The sequence below is a fragment of the Falco rusticolus genome, chromosome Z (genome assembly GCF_015220075.1).
Source record: "Falco rusticolus isolate bFalRus1 chromosome Z, bFalRus1.pri, whole genome shotgun sequence".
NCBI classification, from domain to species: Eukaryota; Metazoa; Chordata; class Aves; order Falconiformes; family Falconidae; genus Falco; species Falco rusticolus.
In genome coordinates, this window is record NC_051210.1 from 7248659 (window position 1) to 7262311 (window position 13653).

A 13653-nucleotide genomic window follows, 5' to 3' on the forward strand; every position below is an offset into this window, starting at 1 on the left:
CCCACATACAAGTTAGCATAAATCTAACTTACTCATATTCTAAATATCATTTTCTGAAGAATGTATAGTTGTCAGAGTTTCTTTCAGTATTTTGTAACTTTAACTTAACAATTAAAAAAATCAAAGGAAAATATCAGAATATAAATTATTAAGTATAACACTAATTCTACTGAATTAATCCCCTAACAGTACATGAGCAACTGTCCATCAAAATTTTAAATGACAGAAGTGTATTAACAAAATTAACATAAACAATAAAATACTTCCTTTCCCCAAATACTTCTGTGAGATCAATGTTCACATTTGCCCTTTGATGGCCCCAATAATATTTTAAACAGTGACTTCGGGCCAGTGTTGCTTTTGTTGTAGTGGAGCATCATATGCAAGCTTGCATATAGCTTGCAAATAATGTGAGCAAAAACAATCCAAAGAGGATTATGACAACTTAATAATAATCACATGCAAAAAAGATCCAAAAAATGAAAAAGATACTCCAATTCCATTGTAGGAAGCTTTTACTATAAAAAATTGTTTTAACATAAATTTCTGCAGTAGCTACACATATTAAAAAGAGGAAGAAAAATTAAAAGAGTAGACTAATACTCGCATTTATTCATCCAAATTAGTTTTAGAAAGCTGCTTGGAAAATGTGTTCTGTTGCTGCTCTTTTTTCAAATAACTAAAAGTAACAAACTGGGAGTATTGCACCAGTTAGGTGTGATATGCTAAAATTCTCAGGCTCTAACTTTGAATATAATTTAAAAGTTGCAGATTTTCAAATTATAGAACATCGAATGCAACTCTGAATCTGCAATCAGTTAATAACAAAACTGGTATTACCGTTCAATTTTTAGATAACCTAGGGGAGGAACTAAAAAAGAGAAGACTAAAACTAGATTTTCAAATCCATTTTAAATCCTCTCTGTGTGTGTGTATATATATATATGGCCTAATTTTTTGTTGCTTTTGCAGGTTTTGTTCATAAATACTAGCACATACCTTTATTTTGAAGTATTTTAAAATCTGAACTAATGCATTTAAATGCTGTGGCCTTTTATAAACTTTTAATACAGTGCAAGTGAAATGTTTTCCATTGCTTATGATAACGACCAGATTTCTAGAAAACGCAAACATCAGGTAAAGCACTAAGTCAACAATTCTTTAATTTCTTATGAAGGCAAAATCAACTGTTATGGAAAAACCAGAATAAATAACATCACTGATGAAAACCACAGGTGCTCCTTAAGTGAAATATTAAATGTCAGCTTGCAAAAACTGCAGTAGGTTTATGCACAGACAACCTATCCATTAAAATGTTAGACACACAATATGCATCCCTGTCTTTTTATTAATGAGACAACTCCAACAGTTAAATCACACTGATACTAATTTCACAAGCCCCAACTTGACCATTTACTGCCTATAGTGAAGGTTTGACCTTAGTACACCCAACTGCAGAATACAGTTAAGTGTAGTATCCCACACGCTACGTATGTACGAATACACTGATGCACGTTATCATGGTGCAATGATTCCTATTTTTTTATCATTTTTAATATGTTAATCATCAGAAATGCAGCTTATAAATTTCAATGGCCAACTTTAATCAGCATAGTCTCAAGGCCTTGCTTATGTGCTTACAAGCTGAGGGTGGCAGAGACGATGCTACAGATAGCAGGGTGATAATTCAGAAGCATGTTGGCACCGTCCCTCATTTATTACAATAACAATCAAGGTTTGGAAGCTTCTTATCAGAATTGGTACCACAACAGAGGTAATGCGGTTTTAATACCACGATGAAAGTGAAAGGATTTACAAAAATGTTTCCACATTTTACCCAAGTTTCCCCATGACTAAAACACCAAGCCACGGACGGGAAACAAAGCAAAAACCAAATACAGAAGAAGGAAGCCAAGCCGTACAGCCCCCTTTTTCCAAATTTCACCCTGGTAAGCACATCTTGCAAAGGTGCCAGCACTGTATTTCACTTTTCTACCTTTGTTAGCATCCCACAGAATAATTATTTTTGAACTTTTTAGTTCCAGCAAGTCAGATGGCTCAGATTCATTTGCTGCACATCATGACTGTGGAGGCTGCTGAAAATGTATACAATGCCACAGCAGAGGCTCTGGGAGAAGCAAATGACTTTAATACATTACTTTAAATACATAACTTTAAGTAATGATTTATCAGATGATATTCTGTCTTCTTCTTTATGATTATTGTTGAAGGCCTCAAAACCTGCACGATTTCTGAAGCCTGAAATTTCCATAGCAGTGGAATCCGTGATTTGCTGTGAATCTTTTCAACCCTCAATAGATGGGAAAAGATTGAAATGCTCTGGAGATGAGTCCTCTTTATTTTTTTAATGAAAGGCTGTATAATATATTTTCTGTATGGCTGCAGCAGCTGTCAGGGAGAGCATCTCAGTTCAGCTCTATTATGGGAGAAGCAATACCCCATCCTATGGCATCGAGATACACTGAGGGGCCAGTACTGATTGACAGCTTGTCACCATGACGTCTTATTCCATCTCTGTTATGGAGAAAATTAATGTCACACCACCAGCCTTATGACTCGCTGTCATCTTAGAACTGCTCACCTTTTATCAATGCTCTAAATAACATTTCAAGCCCATCGTCTCACGGTGGACAATCTGGTCAAGGGACATTAAATCGGATGACTGTGAAATGTCATAATAAAAATGGAATGCTAACAACTTCTTCTCTAAACTAGCTCCTCTGGTTTTTAAACTGTGACAAGGGGGACCATGGGTTCAGCACACCCGTTCTGAAAAGGTCACACAATCTCTCTTGGTCTGTACCCATTAATGCGCCCCCCTCCTCACCCCAAAAGGAATTAATCTTTTCAGACAATTGTGGTAAAATAATGGTTCAAACAGTAATGCCTGTTTAATTTGTAAGGCTCTGATGTTCAGCTACAAATGGTTAAATGACAGTAATAGAGTCATTTTCCAAGGCTATTTGATCTGATAGCAAGGTCAGCTCATTAACTGTTTTTGGCTGCAGAAAGGGTGCAAAATACATTTCTCAAATGGAAGCCAGATTTTTTAAGAGGACAAAAAATAAACCCCAAAATGCAGCCACTCAATGGGGAACAATGCATCCTACTAATTGCACCACCTTTCCTTGTATCAGTTCTGAGGTAGAGATATAAATACTAAAGACAAACTAAACACAGTGAAAATAAACTATCTGAATTTCGTTAATCCTTGTCATTTCTTTCATCTGCTGTCCACTGGTCATTTTAATAAAAACAACGAAATTTATCAAAAAGGTATAGTGACGCTACAGTTTTCAAAAACACATAATGAGAAATTCATGCCTATGCAATATGAATACCTTCCAAAAATATAAAGGTTTCCAAATGCATACAGTAACGTAAATATGAGAAAAGACATGTATCCATGATTATGTAAGAAACTGAAATAAATAGATCAATCTTACACCACATAATTATGCTTTACATAGGGGATGAAAAATTGGGAATTTAGGAAAAACCATTAACAACACACAGTCATAATATGTTTCTACGTTGATACTAAATTATCAAAACCATCAGTATCACTTGACTGCCGTATCATCACACACAATAATCCACAGGAATACAGTAATGTTGCACCTGGTAGAAAGAAGCATATCACCTCGAAAACGTACCTGTCAGAAATTTATTATTTTTGTAAAGATCTATCCTGACAACCACAAACTGTCTTGGTGGATTCCAAAATGTGCAGTAACTCTCTTAATTGTAATTATTTTTCAGAGACGGTGCACAATACCTTAGCTCTCAGTTGGTTTAGGAATATTATGTTTAGCCTCACTAAGTCACCTCTATTAAACTGTGTTTACGATAACACTATTGGTGTATGAGTTGTACAAGCATTAGCCGACAGCTGATTCAGTGGAGATAGCCAGAATAAATTTGCTGAAGCGCACATCCTGCTAATCTGTTTGAAGAATATTGTACAGCATTAGTACTAGCACTTCATGTTATCTGCACAGCCTGATAAGGTACATCTTTATTAAATTCAGTTATTGAAAGGATGTCAGTCATGGAATAGGAATATTTTAAAATCTAAAAAAAAAAAAAAAAAAAAAAAGGAGCTCTTTGTTAGTCAGAGCTTGGTTTAATGGCTGAGTGTCTAGAGAAGCCTTTCTAAACACCTGGCAGCATTGTACAATAACAGCTTTGTAATTTTAAGTGGAAATAGCTTTTTTTTTTTCTCCTCCTTCTTTCTCCATGTGTAGTGAGACAGTTACTTTTAGTGATTTAGGTATTAGCAAATGCTGGAGTAAGAGCTCCCCTCTCTGTTGCTTTGGTAAAACTACACAGATTCCGTGTAGTGTGAGGATGCTGGGAAATGAAAATAATTTGCTTCAGAATATTTAAAAATGTAAATACTCTTTAAAACAGTTATTTTGATGATGCAAAATACTGCTCCAGCCTCTAATGTCCAGACAAAAACCCCAAGTTTTCTTGCCTTCTAGTAGATGCTCAAAAAAAAAAAAAAAATCTGAAAACTTGGAACCTCAAACCACTTGGCATAAATACTCATTCAAAACTTTACTGTCACTGAGTGACCCCTTATTTATTTTGTCCTTGGCTAAAATTATCTGCAGGGCAGTAAAATTAACTTCCTTACGTTACATAATGGTATCAGATAGCTGAGTTACTATGTAAAAATACATCATAGTATAAAAAGGATTTGTAGCCTTCTTGATGTTACCTGCAGCAGCCGTGATATCAGTAACTGGTTTAAATGATTGTCATTGGTGAGTGTGATAAGGATATAAGGGGATATATTTAGATTTTCCCCCACGATAGTTATTATTTATATAAGAAAACATTTTGCAAACGAAAGACAAAAGAGAAGAACTCCATACATATCTCTTCAGTATCTCCTCTCGCTCCTTCTGGTCCTCCAGGGAGCTGACGGAGAAGTCAGAGATAGTGACTGCAGCTGAAGCTGTGAGAGTGACCAGCAACACCAGGCGTCCCTCTCCGTCCTCCAGCGGCACCTCCAACTTGTGGGTTTGTTCTTTACTCAGGGTCGAAAGGTCAATCTGGCACCTAGAAACAAACATTCTCCATCAGCATATGGTTTTCTTCACATCAAACAAGAGCACACTGGCTTACTGGCATTCAGCTGGACAAAATACCAAGTATGTAGAAATTGCTTCCCAGCTTCTGGAAGGATTTCTCTTCAGCTTCAATCCATGCTGCTTGCTTGACTTTTTTTTTTCTTTTTTTTTTTTTTTCTTTTTTTTCTTTAAGCTACAACCTGCCATGCATGTGAACAATATTAAAAGAATGTACAGACACTAGAAACAAGGTTAGCTAATATGCCTTACTCAAATGCAGCCAAAGAGAATTTAAAAAATCCAGCTTCAGATGGAAATTACACTTTTTAATTACGCCCCTTGTATAAACACAGAACGTAAGTTTTGATGTGAATATTTGTGATGCTATTCATCTAAGGACAGTAAAAATCCTCTCTTGAAAAAATATCTGTGTGGACTTAATTGTGATGAAGTTAACATGACTGAGCATAGAAAAACACGACTTGAGCACCACCCAAAAGGCTCAGCTCTCTCGCAGTAAGCTGTGTGTGGCTCAGAGTCAAAGCTTCATGCAGGCATCCGGGATAAAATTTGATGCCACAACCCCCTATATAATAAGATGTCTCATGTTGTAATGAGCAGGGACTGCTTATAACTGTGCAGAGTGGCTGAAGCCAATCCACCCTGCTTGATCCCCTTCTGAATAACCCTGGCTGTACCACACATCGAGCTAATGAAGAATGGCTCCACACGTGCCAGCCAGCAGAAATATCTCTGCACCATCTTTAAAAATAAAAGGTTGCGCATGGAAGGAAAACCAGTATCCAGTGCTAACAAAGAGCTGACCATAAGCTTTTAATCAAAACAATAGCACCTTAGGGTTAGTAATTAGTCTGTGCACACCTCAGAAGTGTAATATTTTAATTTGTATAATTCATAAATTTCAACTTTCCTAGATTGCAGCCCTGAGCATATCCAGAAATTCAACACCCGTGTTAAATGTAATGCCAGCTTGCACGGCACAGGAATTTCTCTGAAAAAGCACAGTTTGGAATACTTCTACTTATACCATCTCCCAGTAACGTTTTGCCAATTCATTACTCTAAATAAAAACAGTAACAATATTGAAATGAAGTAAATGAATATATTCGATATACAGTTAAGTGGCTGAATACTCTACTTTCAATAGCGATTATTTAATGTGACAAGCACATGTTCTATATGCCACTCTCACTAAACTAAACATCTAGCAAACTCTTTTCATAAAATGTCAATTGATTTTGAAGAGAAAGATAATGTGGTGACCGCAGGGCCAATAAACTGAGAAAAAGGTGGCAGACATGAATAAATAGGCATTTAAGGATAGGAAATAGCCAATTATGAGAATAAATCCAGCCTCATAAAATGAGCACTGTGCTATCACAGGCAGATTAGATTTGCTACAGGAAAAATTCCTTTTTTTTTTTAAACATCTACTGCACTGTTGTGCAGCTGTCAAAATTAAAACTGCTGGAAAACTCATGCAGTAACAAGCTTCAATTAGTTTACAATGAAAAAAATTCTAACTGATGAGCTTAATGTTTACTTTTTATTTTGAACTCTGGTTTATAAGGCTTGAGAAATGAAATTAGCAACAGAAAGGGAAAGACTAAAGATGTTGCTGTCAGTGCAGGCTGATGGTCAATGCAAGTTTTGTACACATACGTAGGCTATCATTTTTATTTAAGGTGCAGTGATTTATCTCAAGCCCTCCTTAAGACAGCAAATGTTGTAATCAAGCATTCAAAGCTGGCATGGGTTAAAATGTCCCTGGTGTTAACTATTCTTTGATTATTTCAAAACAGATACCCCTCAAAAATACATCTGTGCAATAATACTGTGACTTTAACCAATAATCACTGAAAGAACCAGTCTAATCTCTCTTAAAGTCCATAAAAGAATCAGAAAGTCATCATGACACAAGTAAGGCAGAAATAATCCACCCCCTCACTCAAAAACAGGCAACAAAAGCAACCAAGCAACCCTCACTAGAATAAAAAAACCCTCCATAAGTCAGAAAACTGCAATGACTGTAAAATTACAGGGTTTATGTCAGAGCTACAAGCTCCAAGTTCACCAATTCCTAAAGTTACAGCAGTTTTGCAACATTAGCAGTCCATGCTATTTTTTATTTAGGCTAAAAGAAGCAACTGACAATTCGATTTTACCCGTGCACCTTTCCTACAGCTATAATATGTTCCTAATAGCACCGCATCTAGAACAGATTACCTGAGAAATATGTCTCTATTTAGTCTGCTTGATAGATCGCCATGAACAGCCCATCACCAGCTTGTTATTTCCTAAAATCATACAAAAGGTAGGGAGTGATCTGGAAGCTTTTTCCAGCAAAAGTCTTAAACATTTCACAGGAAAAATACTCTCTGAAGGGCCCTTGGGTAATGTGATAAAAAACTAGGGTTATTCCATCAAGGAGAGTCACCATCGCACTTTATGGAAATTTAGGTTACGAGTGTCTCTGCATACACAGCCAGGTGAAGGCACGTTGCTCATTCCGCGCCAGGTCCCCTCCCCTGGCCCTGCAGGAGATGCCGCTTGCACGTGTCAAACTCGAAGATGCCAAGGCTCAAGGAGCATTCAGTGCGAGGCGAGTGTGCCTGTAGCATGTGCATTTCAGGCAGAAGATGAGACTTTCAGACACTATAGGAAAAACCACCATTTTTTTCCATTAACAATTGAGTTTTTCATGGGGAAAAAAAAATAAAGTTATTTGCTCTCACATCAAATTTTCCAGGGGGGAGTGGGGAATCTAACTATTTTTTGTTAGATCTACTTTGCCCTCACCAGATCTTTGCTTGGGACCAAAACAGTGAAGAAAGCCTGGTAAGCGCTAACTCTATCCTAGAATAACCTTTACAGGCATCACTAGGAAACCCACAAAACACCTTTTGGGATCAGATTTCCTTACAAGCACTGAAGTTACCAAAATACTTCAAAAGGTACACAGCTTTGGAAAGTTGAGACTGACAATGCCCCTTTACTTTCTACTGAGGGTATCTACAAGTATTCCGAGCTTTAAAGCTTCAGCAACGCTCACTTTTACATCAGTTAAGATGTTCTCTTAAAAGGCATTTGTCAACTACAACCGTTACCATGGAGAACAAAGATGCTTTGAGGATGAAGGTGAACTTGAATGTTACCAGAAAGTGGTGCAGAAATGAGCATTATGGTGTTAGAAATTTTTGTCTTGCGTTTTCAAATTGAGGGCCATGAAAAATTACAGCCATTGCAAGACAGCCGTAAGTTGTGTATGACTGGCAGCTGCCACACTGAAAGCAGGAGATAAACAGTAAGTTTGGGTAATTCAGTTTCTGATGGAATTACTATTTACGAACTGACACTGAAAGAAAAAGTTCACTGCATGCAAAGAATTACGGCCACAAATAGCTGTTAACTCCATGGACAGGTTTTCAAGCATCGCTGCAAATCCTGTGTCAGGGAATATTCATTTTTTTAGGGTAGCTGGAGTATTTTGCATCACTCTGCTGCTCCAGGCTGCACGGTCCCCCCAGCGCAGCCCTGCGCCAGCACCGGCCGTGGCGGGCAGGGGCACCAGTGCCATCCCGCTGGCTGGCTGACCCCTCTGCAAGCGGCTCGGAGGCACGTCCCCCCAGATCAGCTCCGCACATGAACATTATCAGGCGCTGGGCGGATCTGGATTTTCCGGCCTTGAGAGATCAGAAGGGAGAAAAACCACGCTCGTGTCTCAAGCTCATGTGCCAAAGTATCACAGATAAGTCGCCGCAGAAAGAGGGTACGGCTCCCATGGAGGAAGATTTGAAGATTCAAGGGGAATTCACCACTTCTCTGAAACTGTGTTCAGTGTGTTAATCGCCCAAACTGTTAGAAATACATTTCTGATTTATTTTTAATTTGAATATATCTGGCCTTTGGTTCTTTTTATGCCTTTCTTTACTCGGTTGAAAAAGCCTTTAATGCTCCGTATTTTCTCCTACTGAAGGTACTCACATACCATAATCATATCTCTTCTTGATCTTCCTTTTGATATGCTAAACACCTTCAGCTCCCTATACATTTCCTTGTAACATGTCTCCTACAGCCCTCAAATGACTTTTTGTAACTTTTCTGATCCAGTGAAATTCTCCTGCATCCTTTTTAAAGCGTGGAAGCCAGAACTGTATGTAGTATTTTATTATCAGCATGTCTAAGAGGTAAAAATCACCTCCCCTCTCTAGTTCTAACAGAACCTGGAATGTAGGACCGCGTTGGCACCCTGGTGAAATATCCTTGCTAATGAATGAATTACAAAGGTAGCGACATGACATAGAAGGCCTCTTAAAAGCCAGGTGGCCAGGCAAGGGAGAGACAGCAGATAGCGAGATCATTTTCTCACATGACAAAATAAAGCATAAAAGAGGAATTGGCACAATCCTAAGTGATAGGGACAGAAAAGCACCACTTGGCTACAACCCAGGCAACTTAATTATCATCATGACTTGTTCAGGAAGACAGCCTTTTAACTCCACTGTGATCCAGGTCTATGCTGCTCCAAAGGATGCCAAGGAGAGGAAACTGTGCGATTCTGCAATTAGAACTGAGCTGGACACACATCAGAAGCAGCGAGGCATGAACTGCTACAATTTGTGAGACTCCGTGTCCTTTATGAGCAGAGTAAAACCAAGAAACAAACGCAGAGAGGAAATTCTGCAAAGCACCGACTGAGAATGACACCGCTCAGAAAGACAGGACTGCAGTAACGTGAAGTTCTTGGAAGAACCAGAGTGAGGCATTTTTAAGTGTAAAGATAATGAGAAAGAAATAAAATTACAGACCCCGCGTGATGCTTGTGACGGATAGAGGTGATAGACTGGAAACCAGGAAAGCTCCCAAAGGAGCTGGAGACTGCAGCTTGGCTAAGTAGGACAGTGACTGAGGAGTGTGGTGGCAAGCGTGGGGAGCTGCAGAGGATCCCCAGGAAGCCGGGAGCGCTCTGTCTCACTGCAGAGTTCAGCGGGGCCGGGGAAAAGGTGCGGCCAGGTTCCACGCAGACACACATGGGGAGCAGGAAAGAGCCTTGCCATTTGGGGTAAGTCGGTCTTGGTAACGGAATTACAGAGCTACATTAAATACAGATGATCTCACCAGTCATTGAGCCATATCCAAATACGGACAAGTGTTTATTGCTTGCTAAAAGAGGTACGGTCCATGCCATGAAATCCTGCTGATGGATTTTGAAACCACCAATTAACATTTTCCTAAGCATAGCTCTTCACAATAAAACTACAGATTTACTTTTGAAGCTGCAGAGACAGGAAAAAGTACTTGCAGATGTTTTACAACATGGTTTTCCCTACGCTGTCCCCACGGCACAGCTGCACACTGCAGACACGCGCTGTTGGTGCTGCCACCCATGCAGCTTCTTTCAGCCAAATTAACGCTTCCCTCTGCTACACCAGCCTATTGCTTTGAAGAACATTATGTCTTCCTATACATTCCTGTACGGTTCTAGTTGGTTAGAGCAGCTTTGCAAGAGCTTTCACACTGCTCCCATACAAACCCTTATCTACACCCCTGAACACCTTCTACACTTACTGTCATGCTCCGCATACCTAGGCAGCCATTTCCCTTTTCCTTCCCCCTTCCCCTTATTTTGCCGCTCTTACTTCATGCAGTGCATGCATTTCCAACTTGCAGGAGACAGGGTCAGAAGGATCATAAGCATAATCCAGTTTGTCTGCTGCATTCTTGTGTTTCAGAATACATTGGGGAATACTATCAATTTTGCAACAGTACATGACACTAACAGCTGTCACTAAGAGTTGCAATATTAAAATACCTGATAAGAGAAAGTTACTGAGGATTTCTGGGCCAAACCTTTTTGCACCTTTTGGGGCTCTCTAGCAGAACAGCAGTGCCTCTGCATTAACAGAAGAAGCTAGAAGGTGCAGACATAGCAATAACTAAAGTGTGGAATATCTGAAGGCCAAATTTTGAGATGCCACATTTACATCTGACTCCTTTTGACAACAATCAGAAAAGGGGAGAGCTCCGCACATCTCAGGATTTGGCAAGGGCCCACCAGCAGCATTTTCAGGTTTTAATGCTTTGGGCAAAATCTTCATTTTAAGTAGAGAAATGCAACTGCAATAATTTAACTGTAGTCATCACAATCAACAAGCTATTATACACACAGGCCGTTGGTTGTGTGGCTGTCTGAGTTTGCACAGAATTGCTGTGTAATTCACATGCACACACAGCTCGAAACTCAAATTACAATAGCATGTTGACCATTGTGTTTACATTTTGAAAATAATATATCTTTCCAACGTTACCTCAACATGCAGAAATTTTCAGACCACCATGTGAAAAATATAGTTGAAAGACCAGCATAATAAAGTACTATTTAGAATTCCAGGGGGACCCATTTTGTCTCTGTACAGGATTCATGTCTCTAAACTTCAGGATTCATCAATTTCAACATTAACACAGGCTTTCACATCTACTATTCAAAACCTCTTTCTTGGGTAACAATATTTAAAAAAGAAAATTGCTGGTATCTTAATGTAAGTCAGTCTTGAAAATCACATCTCTAGAAAAAATCTGGGAAGAAACACTAGCAGTAGCATATTTAGTGTCCTTCACTCAACTTCATATGCACACTGGAGTACCCATACACAGCTTCACAGCACCACTCAGTCCTGCCTGGTAACTTTCAGCCTCCCACGATGAAATTACATAAATTTAAGTGGAAAAAAATAAAAATGAAGATGGTATAAATATTTTATATAAAAGTCCCACTTTAGCTTCGAACTTTGAGCAGTGTATTCCTGTGCTTCCAGATTAATAATGCAGCAGCACAGGTCACATATTGCTTGTATTTATGTGCACCCAAAACCCCTCTGAAAAAACTAAACAGCCAAGACAGAGCAGATTAGGTTTTGAAAACCTGAATACTTAATTTTCAATATCTTAACTTTTGTATTTTGTAAGATCAATTATATGGTGTGTACCCATACACACATGCACACAAAATCAACCTGAATTTTCATGACAATACTCAGGGAAACTACGGGAAATTTCAGTTCGTGACACATAAAATTAATACATAGTTTTAATGAGTATACTATACACAAGGTCTTGTGTTCTTAATTTGCATCAGATGGGGAAAAAAAGATAGTAGCATCTATAAATACTGATGAAAATAGATATAGATGAAGTCAACAGTAATATTCTGGCACAAAATATGAGCAGAAGTCAATGTCATTTTAAAGATAAACACGCATTTTTCATAGCAATAAATAATGCTATAAATCCTACCATAGTGGATTGCAAATAACTTCAGCTGAATAAAACTGCATGACATGGGATTTACTTATCCTGTATGTTCACAGAAACAACTTGTTCTCTGACAGTACTCATTCTTGGCAATTTATTGCAGCTGTCAGCAGCCAATTTGTTCAGATTACTGCTATGCATAAAGGTGTAACAATCATGAGGATTTATTAGCTGATTATCGTAAAGGTGACAGTCAGGATCGCCTTCAAAAACACAGATGATAAGGAAGTTAAATAATTACATGAAGATTAAAATAATTTCACCTTCATTTTGATCTTCGTATTACCTACATAAACTTACTGCAGTATGTGTTTTTAATCACAGGAGTATACTTGCTCAATATGGAAGAGAAATGATTTGCTCATAGCAAAAATGTGAACATTAAATGCACTTAGACTCAACAATATACATACACATACATATGTATTTTTACTTAAAACAACACATACATACATACTTCTACTTATCAGATGGAGCAATGACTAATACTGCTCATGCAAGTCCACATGCCTATTTGAATGCAAGAAGGCTGCCCCTGTGGCTGCTGGTGCTTTCAGGGGGACAAAAAAAAGGAAAAAAAAAGGGAACTCCTAGACCTCATGCCTTTGGTCCTGGAATGTCGTTTGTTTTTTAGAAAAATGATATTCAGAAGAATGCCAGAATTTAACCTCCTGCATGATGAAGTTCAGTTCTGGCCAAGCCCAGTGTTTCCTCATAGAGAACAGCATATGATCGGAAACATATTTTCCTCAAAACTTTTGTTTGAGGTCTTTTTCCAGCTTTTAAAATCCCAAAATAAACACTGAAATGGTTCTAGGATTTAATTTTTTTAGAGTATTCTAAGATGGAAGTTCACAAGGTGCTACATTCTTTAAATTCTCATGGAGAATGCACACCACAAACTCAAATGAATTTTACAACCATATGATGCTCAAAGGTGGGAATGGAAATCAATCAGTCAGCATCTCATTTCAGGAACCACCATGCTGAATGCGCCTGGGCACCAAGACGAAGACAGAGCTTTACACTAGCTCTGTGACAGATGTATCTTCCTCCTCCTCTGCACTAGGATGCCATGCTGTTGCTCTCACCCTCTTAATACCTTCCTCCCTTCTCACAAGCCACCCCTTCCACTTCCATCTTCCTCCTGTCAGGCCACCCCACAGCCAGAATCTCACTTCCATGCCTTCAGCCTTCTTGAACACCTTTCCTTCATCTC

At 38.6% G+C, this 13653-nt stretch overlaps 1 protein-coding gene across 4 annotated transcripts in view; it reads right to left on the reverse strand.

The window, feature by feature from the left end:
* Positions 1–13653, reverse strand: part of MCTP1 (multiple C2 and transmembrane domain containing 1) — a 276103-nt gene that overhangs the window by 112219 nt on the left and 150231 nt on the right. For all 4 annotated transcript variants that reach the window (XM_037374432.1, XM_037374433.1, XM_037374434.1 and 1 more), the window contains one exon: positions 4905–5091. In XM_037374432.1, coding sequence (XP_037230329.1) covers positions 4905–5091 — 187 coding nt within the window. The remainder of the gene's footprint in view (positions 1–4904; positions 5092–13653) is intronic.